Source organism: Phyllostomus discolor, chromosome 5, assembly GCF_004126475.2.
Source record: "Phyllostomus discolor isolate MPI-MPIP mPhyDis1 chromosome 5, mPhyDis1.pri.v3, whole genome shotgun sequence".
In the NCBI taxonomy this organism is placed as follows: Eukaryota; Metazoa; Chordata; class Mammalia; order Chiroptera; family Phyllostomidae; genus Phyllostomus; species Phyllostomus discolor.
The window spans coordinates 146,385,009-146,403,539 of NC_040907.2; the positions used below are offsets into that span (position 1 = coordinate 146,385,009).

At 45.6% G+C, this 18,531-nt stretch overlaps 1 protein-coding gene across 9 annotated transcripts in view; it reads right to left on the minus strand.

Annotated features, from left to right (window-relative positions):
* Positions 1 to 7,803: 7,803 nt before the first annotated feature.
* CPEB3 (cytoplasmic polyadenylation element binding protein 3) overlaps positions 7,804 to 18,531 on the minus strand; it is a 180,634-nt gene continuing 169,906 nt past the window's right edge. For 5 of the 9 annotated variants that reach the window (XM_036026994.1, XM_028512301.2, XM_028512303.2 and 2 more), the window contains exon 11: positions 13,310 to 13,537. In XM_036026994.1, coding sequence (XP_035882887.1) covers positions 13,310 to 13,537 — 228 coding nt within the window. Of the gene's footprint in view, positions 13,538 to 18,531 lie in introns of all 9 variants that reach the window. The other 4 variants (XM_036026996.1, XM_036026995.1, XM_028512304.2 and 1 more) reach the window with 2 other exon arrangements.

The following is an 18,531-nucleotide window of genomic DNA, read 5'->3' on the forward strand; positions in this document are numbered from 1 at the left end:
CCTTTTGGTTGTGCAAGGAGGCACAGTGTGTCTACCTATGCCTCCATCTTGTCTGGAAGCCAGAACTGTTTATTCTTGTATTATTAGTTATTAGTCACTGTATCATTTTCCATACAGACAACTATAAACCTACTTTTGCCCCACCCAGCACGGTCAGCTGATCTCCGGTCAAGGAGCGAAGGAGGCGCGATGGAGAAAGGACAGTCTCGTCAGCAAACGGCGCTGCAGCAACTGGGCGTCCATGTGCGAAGATAGTGAATCCAGACACAGACCGTGTGCCTTTTACCTGAATTAACTCAAAATAGCTCGCAGACCTAAATGTTAAACACAGAACTGCAAAACTTCTAGAAGATAACGTGGAAGGAAATCTAGATGACTTTGGGTTTGGCAAGGAGTTTTTATTTTTATTGAATTTGTTGGGGTAACATTGGTTAATGAAATAATATGGGTTTCAGGGGTACAAGGTAAGTTTTTATTTATAACATAAAAAGCATGGTCCATAACCATGACAGACAAAAGTGATAAGTTGAACTTCATTAAAATTAAAAACTGCTCTGTGAAAGACTATTAAGAGAATGAGAAGTAAGCCAGAGAAAATATCTGTAAAACCCATGAGGGACTAGTATCCAAAATATACAAGGAACTTGTAAAACTCAACAATAAGAAAATACGGTATAAAACAAAATGAGCAAAAGAGCTGAATAGACCTCTCATCAGAGGTAATAGAGATGGCAAGGGCGCATGTGCAGAGATGCCCTGCATCATACAGCATCAGGGGACTGCAAGGGAAGACAATGAGACATCACCACACACCTGTTAGAATGGCTAACAGCCAAAACACAGACACAGATTCTGACAGTGATACAGAGCAAATGAACTCATTGAGGGTGAGAAGGCAAAGCAAATGTATAGCCACTTGGCGGAAGAGCTCAGTTGGCTAGAGCACTGTCCTGTCCAAACCAAGGTTGGGGGGTTCGATACAGACAAGAATCAACCAAGAAATGCATAAATAAGTGGAAAACAAATTGATGTTTCTCCCCCTCTCTCAAAAATCAGTAAAATATTTCAAAATATTTGAAGCCTGACAAGTACAAGCTGTATATCACTCTCCCTTAAACAATAAAAATAAAAATAACTGTCTTATGATCCAGCCGTTATGCTCCTATTTACTCAAATGAGTTGAAAACTTATGTCATAGAAAAATTTAAAACACAAAAAAAGAAAATAAAAAAAGGAGAAAAGGAACCCTCATGTCCACACAAACCCCTTCCCATGGACGTTTACAGCACTTTTGCCCATAATTGCCAAAAACAGGAGGCGACCGAGAGGCCCTTTGGCGGGCGGGCTGATAAATGAGCTGCGGTGCAGCCACACAACGGAATATTCCTCAGCACTGAAAAGCTGTGAGCTTGGAGGCCATGGAAAGACTTGGAGGAAACTTAAATGCACATGCTCAGTGAAAGAAGCCAGTCTGAAAAGGCTACATACTGTGTGATTCCAACTATATGACATTTTGCAAAAGGGTCAAAGTAGAGAGATGGCGACGATATCAGTGAATGCCAAGGGGAGGGGGAGGGATGAAGAGCTGGAGCACGTGGAATTGCTAGGGCGGTGAAACTCCTGTGTGTGCACAGTAGTGGTGGATACATGACATTAAGCATTTGTCAAAATGCACAGAAATGTACAACACAGAGTGAACCCTAATGTAAACTGTGGGCTTCAGCTGATAACAATTTATCAATGTTGGTTGACCAATTATAGCAAATGTACTACATTAATGCAAGATGTTAATGGGGGCGGGAAACTTCAGGGGGACACAGGTACTGTGCTAATTGATCAGTGTTCTGTGAACGTAAAATTTCCCTGTAAAACAAAGTGATGTAAAAAATAGCCACATGATAAAAAAAAGAACTAGAGAATGGGCAAAATAGAAACTGACATTTCACTGGAGGACAGACATGATAACTGTGCACATGAAAAATGGTTGACATTATCAGCCACCAGGGAAATTCAAATGAAAACCACGATGGCATGTGGCTGGCTGCACACCCACCTGTCAGAATGGCTAAGCGAAAAAGTGGTGGCAAACCCAAATGCTGGACAGTGTGCAGAGAAACCGGGTCACCCCCGCATTTTGGTCGATACCTGAGAAAGGGACGCCCACTCCAGAAAACAGTTTGGTAGTTTCTTTAAAAACTAAACATGAAAACTACAAAAAACAAAAACCGAAACAAAACCTACCCTCTGGCCCTGGGCATTTATCCCAGAGAAAACGAAGACATGTTCACCCAAAGACCTTACATGAATGTTTACAGCAGCTCTGCTTGTGATGGCCCCAAGCTAGAAACAAGCCAGGTGTCCTTCCAAGAGCAGGTGGTTAAATGATGGAGCATCCATACAGTGGGATTGCACATGATGATCAAAAGTATGAGGCTCCTGGAACATATTTACACAGCCACCAAGATGAACTTCTAAAGGATTATACTGATTGAAAAAAGCCAGTCCTGAAAGGTTCTATACTTTCTGGCTCCATTTACATGCCATTCTTGAAATGAGAAAGTTCTAGAACGGGAGAACAGGTCAGCTGGTCATTGCCAGGGGTCAAGGCAGGGTGGGTCTGGGAGGAAAGCAAGCGCAACCTGCGTTCCTTGTGGTGGGGGAGTGTTCTTCGTCTTGTCTGCAGCAAGGTCGAGATTCTGGTGGTGACATTTAATACAGTTTTGCAAGATGCTAGAGGGAATCTGGGTGGAGAATACATTGGGTCTCTAATGTCTTACAGCAGTATCTTTATGAGTATCTCAAAATAAAAATGCATTCATGTTAAAAAATCAGATCATAAGGTGGAAGTGGGGCAACAGACCTTGGAAGGTAGACAAGACCCTCTGTCAGCCAGCCAGCCCAGGCACTGGGAGTGCTGGGGGAGCTGGAGAGTTAACGATTTCGTTTTCAGCTGATAGGCTCACGCGATCAACACAGTGGAAGGCTGTTCCTACAGGAGCTGGGATGCACGACTCCAGGAGCTCCACAAGCAATTCCACCTTTGTGCCCAGGTGTCTGCAAGCCCTGGGGAGGGTACCTGAGCCATCGTGTTCCCAGAGGGAACACCTGTGACACAAGTGAGGAAGTACTAGGAAAATCACTGGTGGACTACAACTCTTACCCAATTAACCTTTTATCCGAATCCCTTACCTACCCTTCCTTCTCCCCATGAAATGGTCAGGTTAAGACCTTGAAATGCAAGTTAAGATCATTTTTGAGGTTACATAACTCACCATCTTCTCAGCTCGCTGGCCATCTGAATAAAGTGCCCATAAAGACTCAGTCCCTGTCTCTCCTTACTGGGTCTGGAGGTGCCAGCCACACGGGTGCAGGGTTCTCCGGTTTTAAGAGTTAAGTGGCTTTCAATGTCTGATGTTCAACTCAGTGCCTTCTGAAGATTAACGGAGTTTTATTAACTTTGTGTCTCCATGCCTTACCTTTCTCTCCAAATAGACTTTAAAAAAAATCCTTCTGGGTGTTGGAGGCTTATGGAAGGGCAGAAGCAGCCTGGAGATGGGTGGGGGGAATGAGGGGGAGCAGGGCCACTGGGAGGGGGGCAGCAGGCCAGTCTGCATGGGCTGTCTGTAGCAATGAGATCCATCTATTCAGGGCTGTGAAAAGCGAATTATATGGAGGCTGCCTGCAAAAAAATCCCACGTGGTCCAAACATCAGCTTTCACCTTTCAAAGAGCCCTTTCTGGTTTTGATGTTCCATTGAAACATAGAAAAGCGCCCAGCTCGCAGTGCATCATAAGACCATGGATTTTCAGTAACAGCACACAGTGTATTCAATGTCCAGCTCTAGAAAGTCACCCCAGAAGCTGCCTTCATGCCCCCTTCCGCTTACACGAGCGGGGGCGTACATTATGTGCTTCTGAGCCTGGCTTACTTTGATCACCATTGTGAGATCCTTCTGTAAGGCTTTTACTTGTAGATCTTCATTCCCGTATTGCTCTTCATACTGTTTGCAGATATGCTGTGGGTGGAAAAGCGTTCCCTGGAAAGGAACCTCACAGGGCAAGTTGACCATGAATTCCCAACCAGACAGGTCATGCTGGTGGTCACGCCCCAGGCCTATGACTTCTTCAGTGAACAGTTTTAAGCCAGCCTTGGCCATTGTCTCTGTGCATCTAGGTTAATGCATCTTTGAAATAAACCTTAGCCACCCTCAAGAAAGCACATAATCTTGTTAACTATCCTTAACCCAATCCCTGCCTTGCTTTCTCCCACCTCCATGTAATCTTCCTTAGGCTGCCTCCTGGATTTTAAATGCATACACTAAGCTGCAAAACTATCATTCCCTGGAGCATCTGAGATCTTGCTACCAGGCACATGTCATCAGTTTAGCTCGTCAACTCAAAAAAATTCTCTACAGGTTTGGATGTTTCTTACAGCAGCACTACAATTTAACCATTCTAATGTTACAGGACATTTGAGTAATTTCCCACTTGGAAATTCTCGGACATGTCTTTTGGGAATGAATTATGTATTTCTGCTGGCTATACACCTATTGAGTGAAAAGCCTGAGTCGGAGTGTACAACACCCAGCTAGCTCTCCTTGAACAGGTAGTTTCTTAAAGGGATTGTAACCACTTTACACTTCTACCTGTACTGAGCTAGACCCTCCCAACACCTGGTATCTTCAGGCTTTTAAATTGTAGTCATTCTTGTGGGTAGGCACTGGAATTGTCTTTTGGTTTTAATGACAATAAAACTGAGCCCGAGGGCCGTTTTTTAAGAGGCCAGGTGCCCAAGACAACTCCTCCGTGTAAGGACCAAAACGTCCCCGGGGAGTTTTTCTTCCATGGACAGAGTCTACTTGGTTTAGGCCTGTACCGAAGGTGAGAAGGTGGAACACCCTCGTACTCAACAGCGCAGCTCGAACCATCTTAACCGAAGAGGGGACCAGGAACCAGCAGAACAGGACTAGGCCACTGGTGAGGGGCCAGAATTAGCTGCTGAGGGGCACGCACACGCCGGTACAGCCAAGCCCGCCTTCTCTAAACACACACAACGCCCAGACTTAGAATTTCATCCCCTCCACAGTACTACGTAATGGAACAGAACAAAGATAACTTTCAGCTATCTGTTCCAGTGGCAGCTGAATTCCAGCCACTTATCTGTGGGAACCCACTCAGACCCCCAGAGTTGATATGAAGATAATTTTAAACTGAAGGCATTTGAGATTTCACAGATGCAAACAACAGCTTTTTCAGAGCTTCCCTTATCTGACTAGGGGCAGAGACTTCCCAGAGCCAGGCTGGAACCAACGCCTTCTCCCAGGCAGAGGGAAGACAGTGAAAAAATGCTCACACCTGCATAAGCAAACATTATCACAGATTTTCTTTCATATGTTTATCAATTTTTAGAGAGAAGTGGGGGAGGAGATGGGTGGAGGAAGACAGAATAAAAAACATCGAGGTGAGAAGGATCCATCAGCTGCCTCCCTCCTGCTGGCATCCTGATGAGGGATCAAGATCAAACCCACCACCTTCCTGTAAACTGGACGACACTCCAACCAATGGAACCTCCCGGCCAGGGCCAGAGGTTTCCTATCTCCCACCTCTTCCTTTAAAAACCCAGTCTTTCCATGGAAGCTTTTACCTCCCCCTCCCTTTCCCCTAATACATTAGGTTAGATGCCCTTATCTTTAATTATATGAAGGGGCCACTTCTTTTATGTGCTTCAAAGGCACTTCTGTTAAGCTTTTTGTCAGTTACTCACTGAACCTCAACTGGTGGAGAAAGCAGTGCTCTTCCCAGCAACCCTTTGACTGGCAGCAGGACCCATCATGTGGATGCCGCTCACCTGGCCCAGGGTCCGTCCTCACCCTGTTCAGCGGCACCAGTTACAATGCACCACCGTGGGCAGATGCAAGGTCTGCTTGCATGTGGTTGTAAGGGAAGAACACGGGTGTAATAACTTACCGTCTTAATTTGAACATTTCACCTAAAATGCCATATGGTGTGCGTGCTGTGATATTGTGATATTGTTATGTCACAGCATTACGTGCTTATGGTTTTGCAGTTAAAAGGGGGCGTTATTTGTGCCGGACCCTGCTTATGACTTTTTAAGTCTTCTGCTTTCACAGTGCCCAAGTGGCCCACTGTCAAGGGTCTGGTGAGAAACCACCCAAATCCAGTGTTTGCAGTAGTGAGTTTCCTTCTCTGCGGGGCAGGGGCCTTCACCATAGTGAACCCAGCCTCCTCACCAAGCGGGGCATCTTGCTGTGACATCCCCACGCCCACCCTCCACCCCTACCCCGCTCATCTACTCAGAAGGGGGTTCAAGCCCCGGAAGCGCCGGGGCTCCGGATTTTACCCCTAAAAATATCAGGCCGCTCGTCCCAGAGGCAGCGCTCATTGCCCATTCCCCTTCCACTCCAAGCGCAGGGACATCAAAGCCTTTTAGCCAGGGGACAAAGGTGGGGCCCAAGTCAGACCAGCATTCTGAAAAGAGGATTCCATTTGTTGGTGTATGGTACATTTTTAGAAAAATCGAATGGAAAAGGGACCTGAAGTACACGTAATATTTCTCTCCTTTTTCTGGAGAGATACAGAGCCTACCCGGGCCTCCCCCCCCCCCCCCCCCCCCCCCCCGCAATGTTCAGCGCTGTCCCCGGCGGCCCGGCCTTGGGCTTCAGCCCCAGGGGCGCCCGGCTCACCACCCGAAGCCTGTGAGGAGCGAGGTGAGGCCCCCCCACCCCCACAGCTGCGCGCCTCCAGGCTCGGGGGACTAGGCGCACCGCCCCGGGTGAGCTTACCTGCAGCGCTGCAGCGAGGAGTGGAGAGTGGAGGGGCCACCACCACACGCGGGATCACCTTGGGCGGAGGGGGCAGAAGTGGGACGCGCAGAATTTGGGAACCGGACTCAGGAAGGGGTGCAGTGCAGACGGCTGGGGGTGGGAGAAGCCCGGGAGGTGGGCTGTGACTGGGGAGCGCGTAGGAAGCTGGCACCCACGGCCGAGCTGGGAACCGAGGGAGCCCGTGGTGGGTGGCTCAGGGCCTCGGCTCCCGGCTCGGCCGCCACCCTCCTGGCCGCAGGGCGCTCGAAGAGCCCGAGCACTGCGGGGCTCCAGTTCCGTCCTCCTCCAGCGCCCAGGTGACCCGCAGCGGCGGCAGGTCCGGCGCGGACCCGCCGCCCACGCGCGGCTCGGTCTTGGGCCGAAAGCTCCGGGACTTTAAAACACCTGCGCAGCACGGCCCCCCCAAACCGCTGAAAGCAATCCCCGGGGCCGGGATGCCGCACCTGCGTGTGCTGGACGCTCTCAAGGGAGTCTCGCGCCTGTGATGCATTTTCTAAAGGGACTCGAGCGAGCGCCTGGGAGAGCTGCTAGCACGCCCAAAGCGCATATTCGGTTTTTAAAAGACGCCGTTTCTGAATGCTTGGAGGCAGCCTCGTGTGAAAAATAACACGAAAGGGGCATACTTACGTTCTCATGACTTCCTTGTTTTTGACTTTAAAAACTGGTTTCCTGTGGCAAGTGCCTGGCCTTAAAAACACCAACCTGCACCTCTAAAACCACGGCCTGAATACCGGTTCTCACTGGGCCGCGTTACAAATACACGCGTGCTCTTTTTAAAATTAGTGTTGTTTGCGACAGAGAACAGGCTAATGCCGCTGTGCTTAATCTGCTGCAAAGGAACTGGTCCCGCTCCCTCCAAAAGCTGATCGAGCAAACTGTGCCAGTGTCCCCAGATGCAATCCATCCACGCCCCCGCTCGCCGTTCCTTAGCAGATGCAAAGGATGACAAGTGTCAGTACTTCATACAACTAGATTTAATAAGTTGTTATTACAGAAAAAAATGAAGTCCAAACTACAAAGTTTAAGCAGTTGTAAGCAATAGCTGCATCGAGCTCCATGTTTAGTCACAGTACTGCAGTTCCGTACAAGCAACATTAGTCCAAGCCCCGAAGGCGGAAGCTGAGTAAGGGTTACCAGAGCAAAAACAATCTGAGGACAGGTAATAAAAGATACAATACATTTAAAATTAGTTGTTAGTTGAAAAACAAATACAGAGATCTTAGCTGTGAACACTCTAAAAGTTATGTCCATTATTTTGACAGCAAAAATACAAATACCTAATACTTTATACCCCAACGGAACTGTATCCTGTATTAGCACCCGAGTTTTCTATTTGTTGCGATTAACTTCATCGTCATACACATTTAAACATCCGCAAATCACATATCCACTTCTTGACTCGTTTTGGGGTATAAAGGCAACAGCATTAATTATAAAATACTCTGTGGTAAAATGGAACACTACTGCAGCTGAGATAGAGAAGTCTGGTTATCATTAAAAAAGAAAACAGGAAATGTTAGCTGACATACCATACAAACTGGTGAAAAAGCAACAATCCATACAAATAAGCCAGATTTAACAAAAGGATACTTTTTTCACTAAACTGTGACTAATCTTTCACTCAAACCTTGCAAGTAGAGATGTCACAATACTCAAATATTTAGGTAGGAGCTTTACCCAGTTAAATACCATTTTGTTGCTAATACAATAGATAAAATTAAAACTAGCAGTTATTTGCTAAATTGCATAAATGCAATACATTCTGCATTAGCCCATGCCTCACTAACAAGCTATAAAACACAAGATATAAGCAGAAATCTAAGCGTAATCTTTATACCACTAAGCAAGAATTTTCCAATTTCGTTTCTTCTGTTCCTAATCACTTATTTGTAGTTAATGTAAAATTCCAACCAGTAATACCCAATTTGAGTTAAAATTTTACATCACAACTTGATCTAATCTATATATTATTTACAAAACTGAATACATAGAGCATACCCAAAAGCCAACTCTGGACACTCGTTTCTCCAAGTCATTGATAACCTCGCCTCCGTGGCAGCGGACCGCGAGAGGCTACCAAGGACTCGCAGAAACACCCCCTCTGTCTAGAGCAAGTCATTGGATGTTCTGTTTACGCAACACCAGCTTTGCAGTCGGGTGGTTTGCTCGTGTTCACTTGAGGTGCCACCGCAAGGACGCGCTGCCGTGACAGCACCGCTCAGAGGTGAGGCGGGTGTTGGAGAAGCAGCAGGAGGGCAGACAGATCATGCTCGGGAGTGGTGCCAGATGTGTTGCCACAATCAGGGACAATTAGGGACAAACAAGGGGCACCAGAACAGGGAGCAGGTGGGAGGTGAAGGAAGGCGGAGTCGGAGACTGTCCATATGCAGTGGTGGCGCCTGAGAGTGCCTCCAGGGTGCACCGCCCCGGCCCTGCGGGCAACTCGGGGGGAAGACGCCGCCACCCGAGTCCAACTACACCGAAGGTGGTGTCCTCGCAGCAGCCTCCTCTGACTGACAGACGTCACCACTGTCAATGAATGGAAAAGATGTGGCCTGGGTGAGAGGCACTGTCTCACACATGGACAGCAGTTGGTGGCAATTCACACACACACGCGCACACACATGCACACACACACACACACACACGACATAATGAAGAGTTAGAGGGGGAAAGCAATGAGTCATTCCGCTGACCTGGCCAGGTTCTCAACCCGGCGGTATTTCACTAGGGGTGACTTCATGATCAGAGCCACAGAGTGGGCTGCACTGGTGTTGTATAAATCCACTGTGACATCCCCAGAGAGCTGTACTGTGACATCCCTAATCTCACACTAACCCACTGGAACAAAGGAAAAGGCTTGTCAAAATCTCACATGTTCTGCTCATTCTGTCATTTTATTACCCAATTGTTCATTACAGTTTCCAACCACTTTACACACCCAACCGTTTTCATTGTTGTCACACTATTGTAAACCACATCAGCAAGTTAATACATAAAGCTTTGCATTTCAAAAAACTAGACACTTTAGTAACAATATTACAAAGGTTTTAGCTTCAAAAATAACTGAAAATGAAAAAAATAAACTTTTAAAGAATTAGCATCATAAAATTAATTTATTCCAAGTAAAAATACAAAATAATATTATGACATTGACCAGATATGAAAGTCCCTCCCAGAAACAACTCTATTAATGATTGAGAAAGCACTCCTTAAAGAAAATACGAAATAAAATGAAAAATATGTAAATATGTTTAATTTTTTTCTTAGCAAAAAATCTTTCTAAAAATAACAATGAAAATTTGTCTCAGTACAAAGGCTACATTACTATTGAAAAAATACCAGCATGAAGAAAAGGTACATATTTGACAGTAGAAAAATGATTTCAGTGAATCACAATGTCTAAAGTTTGCAATGAAAATAAATCTGCAATAAAGATTTATGCCTTTTTTCTTTTCTTTTTTTTTCTATTTTTTATACAAACAGTACAAACAGTATTGCACATAACAACAAATAGTCGAGGTTAAGTTATAGCCTTCAAAAAATCGACTAGTTCAAGTGTCACGTCAAGGAAAGGCCACAACAGGACCTGTGATACCCAGGGGCTTCCCAGTCAAGTTGCAGGTCAGAACACCTCTGTGTTTTAAAAAATAATTTTTTTGAAGGACCCTCTCTTTTAATATAACATTAACAACTTGGGGGCACATTTATTTACAAAACAAAAGGGAACATGTTATAATTTAATAAACTAAAAAAGTTCTCTTTAAAAAAATACAAACAGAAGAACTCTTTCACAATCCTGGTCAGTCGTGCACAATCAACGCTTGATTATAAATATACAAATGAAGGGAAAGTCGTTTCCACCATCTATCCGCAACTTTCAGCACCAAATGGAGTTTATTTTTTGTAACCTATTCTTCATGACAATGTTTTTTCACTTTCATGTTAAGCTTTATGCTGTACAATCTTTCAGCTTTTTAAAAATCTCAGTGTTATTTTAGTACATGAAAGAGGGGTGCTTCTTCAAAAAGTTTTGCTTCTTTCACATAATTAGGTAGATTTCTGTAGGTTAGATATGATCTTTAATATTATAGTTATAAAGCTCTAACTTCTTCATTTTCAAAAAACACAAATAAGCATGAAAAAAATAAAGTTACCCATCTGTTAAATCATTTTTCTTGCAGAATTAAATTAATATATATTTTTCTGAATAAACTTACTTAGAAAATATCATTTTCTCTCCTATATTTCAAAATTGAGGTATTGCAAAAGATCGTGTCAGTCAGAAAGCATGCCTTTTTCCTTAAAAACAAACAAACAAAAAAGTCTTCAGCCAGCTTTTGAAAACTGTCTAGAATACAAAAGTAGTAGTGCATAACAAAATTTCTTGTACAGGTGAAAAAAACCACAAACACAGAAAGAAAAAAAAACAAAAACAAACAGAAAACCACAGCTGGGCTGGAGAAAAGCAATTATTACCAAAAAGCCCAGAGGTAACCTCAAAGGGGGAGAATTCTAATAAGCATTTTTAATCCAGTAAAAAACTATTTTGTTTTTCCTTTTTGAAACAAACTATAGTTTGGGAGCTGGTAATTGCAACTGAACGCTGGAGAAACAAAATGGAACGGAACGGAAACGAGCAGTATCAACTTAGGACGGCACAAGGACATCACAGCACACGGAACACGGCGATTTAAGTCTACTCTGCAGTGTCATATCCAGTCAGATTGTCCCCAGAATTCCAAAAACATAGGAAGAAGATTAAAACAAATTTACGTAGTCTCACAACCGTTGTGTGTGTTTATATATTACTATCTGCAGCCCAAGAGTGAATGCTAAAAAAATGTCCATGGTAGTATTAGCAGGTCTGAATTCTATTCAAGCTTTACAGGATAAATCCAGGGAATTAAGTAGTTAATTTCTTACCCAGACAACCAACCCTGCCCAGGCCATCTTGTTCCAAAAAGACATTTCTTTAGCATCACCAGCACGCAACTTTCTTAAAATGTGCCTAGTCTGTCAATCTGACAACTTATCTCTATATACTGTATATATTCCTAGTGTTTGTAAGCTAAGATGAGCTCTTTGGTTTTCTGGACAAGGTCTGAAGCTATGTAAAATGGTGCAAGCACTAGGAGATTGTAACTAAGAGCTCATGTGTTAGTTAATAGTATACCAGTTATGAACTGTCAAGTTCATTAATGTCTGACACAGAGGCTTTAAACAGTTAAGTTTGATCACAGTTAGACATAATCACTTTACTATATAAAATAAATTGCACAATATATAACAGAGCACCGCAAAGTACTTCATCTACCATCCACAAATTTGCTTTAAGAATATCCTACACCTAGGTTTTATATTGGTTGTAATATAGGTCATTCTGTTATGGGCTCTTCCTAATTTCAGAAGCATTCCGTTTATTGAGGCATGCCTTCCTCCGGTCAATTACCAATTCTTTGAATAAAAAAAAATCTTCTTTAAAAAAATCAGTATTTTATAGCTTATATAGATTCTTAATTTGTGCATTGTGGGAAGGTTTTATACTAGACATTGGATATAAAATTTATTGCATGCAGCAACCTGATTAAGTAAACATGCAATCAGAAATAGTGACCTTCCGTTGAAGCTTTCTGAAATCTATTCCGATCTCCTTTCGGCAGCTGATTCTATCCCTAAATCACAAAAGTGTGTTGTTGGGTTTTTTTTTCCATTGATACCTTAGCCTGAATAGAGTATTATGGTATTAATAATACCATTTTAATAGCAGCAAAAGCTATTGCAGCATAAATTTACATAACACTAAGAAATCTAACCAAAATCCTCAGCAAAATAAAAATCAAACGTGAAGGAAAAATAGGGATTCAGCTTATGAGGTATCCTTACATGTCAAAATAGAGAGCAACTAAAGGCTTATTTTCATTAAGGGTTTACCTTGCTCTAAATGACCCCAACTATGATTGCTGAGCTGTTGTGAAGTTTTTGCTACATCTGCCACCTACTCGCGATTATTACCTTTGGTAAGTCTTCTCCTAGGGGCAACTCTCTAAATTTCTGAAAATAAGTGCATGCTCCAGTTCAAAAACAATCGGAACAACAACAACAACACAACAACAACAAACAGAAAAATCACAGACATCGACCTGATGGTGGCGGGTGAGAATGGCGGTCTACGCACTGTCACCAGGGACAAACCGGGGTGAGAAACGAAGGTACCAAGCAGACAAAGGTGTGAGAATCAAAGTGCAAATCAGTACCGTTATACACTCTGCAATTTTGCATTATACTGGACATCGAGTTCAGTAATATGACTGTAAATAATAATAGTAATAAAAAGACCCATTTCTTCTTTAAAAATCGAGAACGAATGCACAGATTTCCAGAACACTGTAAGCCCTGAGGCGGTGCCCTCTCTTTTCCCTCCTCGCTATCCACTCCAGTACTTGTGGCCGGGTCTGCCCCGGCTCAGCTCCAGCGGAACGGGACGTGCCGAGGGCGGTCGCCTCCCTCCTTCACCAGCGGTTTGTGGAACTCCCGCCCGGCGCGCGAGTGTATGCTCGCCCAGCAGTATTCGCAGTAGTACTGCAGGCAGGTGACGTTGGCGCAGAAGAACGGGGCGAACTTCCCACCGCAGCGCGTGCCCTGGCACTCGTCACACATCTGGTCGTCCAGCACGTATGGCTTCACTTCCACCTGGACGCAAAGAGGAGAGACAGGACAAGGTTTAGCACGGCTTCCTCACGCCTCTCCCTGTCCAGAGTGGACGGTGTAGCTCAGTGCGACGTCTCAGTCCGAGGCCACTTGGAACTCAGCGAGTACAGCTGAGAGTGCCGGCTTTGGAACCTGCTCCTCATCTCCTTGGTGTGTGATTGTCAGCAAATTCTTACCTCCGTGCGTGCTTCCGCGTGCTCTGAGTACCTGTGAAGTGGGTGTAATGCTCACACACACACTCACTCGTCTGTCTGTAAGATGGAAAACCGGAGTCTACCTCAGAGGGTGTGGGTGAGGATGAAGAGAGGCAGCACAGGTGAAGTCACCGGCGCTGAACCTGGAGGCCAGGCGGCACCCGATAACCTGGGACAAGGAAGAGCATTTGGGAGAGAGGAACCAGCTGGGACGAAGCCTGGTGCATGCAGGGCACGTGCTTGGGGACTGGTGTGGCGGGAGCCAGGCCAGAGGGGACGTGCCGCCCGAGACTGGCGAGGCAGGCCCAGCGAAGGGCGGTGCCGCCACGAGGCACTGGGCTTTGAGTTTTAACGACAGGGCTGAGATCCCAAGGCTGTGTTCTGTGGGCGGGAGGGAAGGGGGCACTAGTGAGGTGGTGAGAAGCTACATTAATAATTGAGCCTTTTAAAAATGTTTTGGACTTTATTGCCTGAATTTTCCTCAAGACTGAGAGCTTCAATAGAGGAGAGATTTCCATCACAGTCCTGGGGGCAGGGACATTTTTTACTCTAAATGAAACAAGTCAAACACAAATGACCTCCCCCGACCCCATGTCCCCTTCCCCTAGAACCTCAGAAAAGGAACATCATTAATGGTTCATCTCACATGTTAGACGTTAGCATGAAGGCGACAAATCTGTGATCAGGCTCCGACCTCCAGAGCCATTCTCGGAGGGAGCAGCCACTGTGGCCACTGCGGGCCACGGTGACAAGGGCCCACCACTATTTGACATGACAATTTAGGCTGCCTCTGGATACAGCCAGGAGGTGCTGGCGGGGCGCAAGGTGAGCAGGAAAGGTGGGGACGGCCTCAAATTAGACACTCGGCGTCCCTGGTTCTCCCTCCCTTCTGAAGGCCCCTTTGCTGGCCTGGCCTCCTCTGGGGTTTTGTCTCTAGCCACGCGTCCCAGCCCACAGGTCCACGGGCCAGCCAGCTCTTTCTACTTGGAAAGCCCACCCGAGAAGACCTGCGCCAGGTCCTGGTTAGCCAGGGGAAACTGCCTCTACTCTGGCTTCAGTTCCCTACCTCCTACCTCCTTATCCCCAACCTGAAAGGCAGCAAGGGGGCTTCAAAAGAGTCTCTCACATTCGCCTTCGCATCATAATTAAAAATGTAGTGAGGTCCTGGCGTCATCTGCCTGGGTTCAAATCTAGTCAGTAGCGGTGAAACCTTGGTCAAGTTTCTCAGCCACCCCAGCCCGTGTGTCCTCGTCGGTGTGCTGGAGGAAAAGAACAGCTCGTGCTTTATGAGGCTCCTGTGAGGACTGAATGAATCAAACCACGAGATGCACGCAGAACAGCGCCTGGCACAGCACAAGCTCCAGGAGCAGTCGTCACTCCCGCTGCTTCCTCTCTGGTCCAGGCCGTTGCAACACACACCTGGGTGTGTTCAGTGCTGACGGCCCTGCACCGGCCCCAAACGCCGGGATTCCCGGGTTCGATTCTTCCTGCACATGCTGACATTTCAAGAGCCTCATCAAAAGCCAGATTCTCCAGAGACTTCATGACCTGCCCTAATCTCTCTCCCAACTGATTCCCAACTCAAAATCTACCTGGTTTTTATTTTTACTTGCACTTTCTGCCCACCTTAAATGCTCTCCTTTAAGCCCAGCCCACCCAACAATTTCATGTATCAAATGAGGACCAATCTTTCTTTCATTTTTCTTTTTTAAGACAAAAGTAACAATTCTAAAGTGAACAATTTAGTGGCATTTAATACACTCACAATGTTGCACAACTGCCACCTCCATCTACTTTCAAAACACTTCCATCACCCCAAAGGAAACCGTTACTCACGAAGCAATTACACCCCCCACCTCTCCCTGGCAACAACCAATGCACTTTCTGTCTCTCAAAATTGTCCTATTTTGGATATTTTATTTTATTTTCAAACTGTAAGGGAAATTTTATTTTGAAAAACTACAGAGGTTGAAGTGATCCACAGAAGCCACGGGCTCAGGAAACAAGCCACAGAGGCACAGGGAGGGCCCTGGGAGCTCAGCAGAGAGAAGGCAGAGGTGAGGCCCCCCTCCCCTGGGGATGGGCGTGTGGAGGGGACGGGAAAGGCGCAGGAGTGCTCCTGGGAGGGGGTGCTGCTCTGCACACTCTACATAAATGCAATCACATGCTATCGAGTCTGGCCTTTTGAATCTGGCTTCTTCCACTTATAATATTTTGAGGTTCCTCCACATTGCAGCACGCAGCAGTATTCCACTCCTCTTGACGACGCAATAATAGTCCATCACACGTCAATGTACACACCACATTTTATCTATCAACTCCTTTGCTGGTGGAATTTTGGGCTGTTTCCACCTTTGGGCTATTGTGAACAGTGCTGCTATGAAAGTATGTGCATATTTTTATTTCAATACCTGTTTTCAATTCTTTTGAGCACATGCTTAGGAACAGAACTGCTGGGGCACGTGGCAATTCTGTTTAACTTCTGAGGAACTGCCAAATTGTCTTCCAGAGAGGCCGCAGCACTTGATGCTCCCACCAGCAGTGTGCTGGTGCAGGTTCCTCTACAAGCTCCTAACCGGTGCGGTTTCCACTGGTGTGATCACTGCCATCCCAGCAGGCGTGAAGAGGCGCCCCACTGTGGTTTTGATTTCCACTTCCCTGCTGACCAATGGCTTTGAGCTTCTTTTCCATGTGCTTATTAGCCATTTGTGGATCTCCTCTGGAGAAAGGCCTACTTCAAGACCTTTGCCCATTTTTTAAATTTTGTTTGTCTTTTTGTTGTTGAGCTGCAAGAGTTCTTTATATATACTAGATATTAGACTTTTATCAACATATGATTTGCAAATATTTCCTCCTATTTTGTAGGTCATATTTTGCTTTCTTGATAGTGCCTTTTCATGCACAAAAGTTTTTAATTTTGATGAAGTCCAATTTATCTGGGTTTTTGTTGTTGTTACTTCTCCTTTTGATGTCATTTAAGAATCCACTGCCAAATGTAAGGTCATGGAGATTTACTCCTGTATTTCTTCTAAGAATTTCATGGTTTTAGCTCCTACATTTAGGTTGACTGATTTTGAGTTAATTTTGCATATAGTGTAAGGAAAGGGTCTACTTCATTCCTTTGCACGTGGCTATCCAGTTGCCCACAGCACCATGTGTTGATGAGATTTTTCTTTACCTACTGAATGGTCTCAGCAATCCGGCCAAAAGTCTACGAGAGGCCTAGCCTTCCTCAACTGTTTCAGTCCCTCAGAGCTATCTATTCCCTCCTCCTCTGACTTATCACTCTGCATCGCTTATCTGGCATTTCCTGGCCAGCGTCTCTCCTTTGCTTCAAGAAGAGTCCTGGAGTAGCACAGGGCCGTGGTAAATCTAGCACAGGGCCGTGGTAGATCTAGGGATGAGTGTCTGCAGAGGTAATGGACTCCTGAGGGAAGGGTGCTTCAGGTTTACCAGTGCATCTAACCTGGTCTCATGTCCCCGCATCTGAAGGCCAAGTGGGAGACACAGTGGTGGAATGAATCCCCTTGCCCTGAGGCTGGAGGACTGGTAGCGGCAGGGTAGGCAGGGAAAGGGTGGCAGCCGGCTTTTCCACCTCAGGCCATCAGCTGAGTGAGGACTGCTTTGCTTCTACCACCAGGCAGGTGCCGATACTGGGGTGTCCCAGCAACCAGACCTGAGCCCCAGCGAGCCTAGAAAAGGGGACCCAGCAGTCAGACAGAAGGCTGGTCTGAACTCACAGAATCCACACTCAGCAGAAGAGGAGGAGGAGGAGGCTGGAGGAGGAAGACGACAGCTGTCCGTAGCTGCAGCGCATACAACTAGGAACAGCGCACTGACGGGGACTCGAGTCTGCGCAGAGCAGACTTTCTGGTGGTTCTCAAGCAAACAAGCAAACAAACAAGCAAACAGCATGGCTGCTTTTGTTCAGGTGTAAAACCAGTGTTGTGGCTACGTGGGGTCTTTTCCCTCAGGATCTCTCTTTTTAAGAGCATAAATCAATTTTTAAAAGATGGTCAGAGTCACACAAAACTAACGATTTTGAAGTGAACGATCCAGGAGCGTTGAACACATGCACAGCATCGTGTAACCGCCAGCTCCGGGGAGTGCCAAGACATTTTCATCGCGGCTCAAGGAGACCTTGCGCTCCCAGTTTTGTTTTTTTAAAGCACTCTTTTAAAGAGGTATTACTGAATCATGTAACTGAATTATTTCAGGATAAAGTTATATGATGCCTGGGATCTGCTTCAAAACAACCTGGGGTGAGGATGGGTGGGTGGAGGAGCAGGTGAAAGAAGGCTGGTGCCAGGTCGGAGATCACTGTCGCCGGGCGAGAGGACGCTGGGTGCTGGAATCAGACGATGGGGTTTGTTACACTCCCCTCTGTACTTCTGCTGCATTACAACGCTTTTTTTCTCCCCGTGCCCCCAGGAGGAACAGCACCGGGTCACACCACCGACTGCAGCGAGACAACACAGCATGCTGCCGCTTCGCCCAAAAGCAGTGGGAAACGTTTTTATTATTTGGAAGCAAAAATATTTAAACTGACTTTTTGAATAATTAAGTTACCGGATGAATTGAAGAGAGGATAATCACTATTGAGATACGGTTTAGTGGCCTAAAAGATCAACTAGAAGAAGTATTTCAAAGCTCTGGAAAAAATAATTTAGAAAAGTAAATAATGAGAGAAAAGGTAAAAAATTTTAGACTAGATCCAGAACCTAATATATAAATTATAAAAGCTCCAGAACAAAAAAAAAAAGACACAAGGAAAGGTAGAAG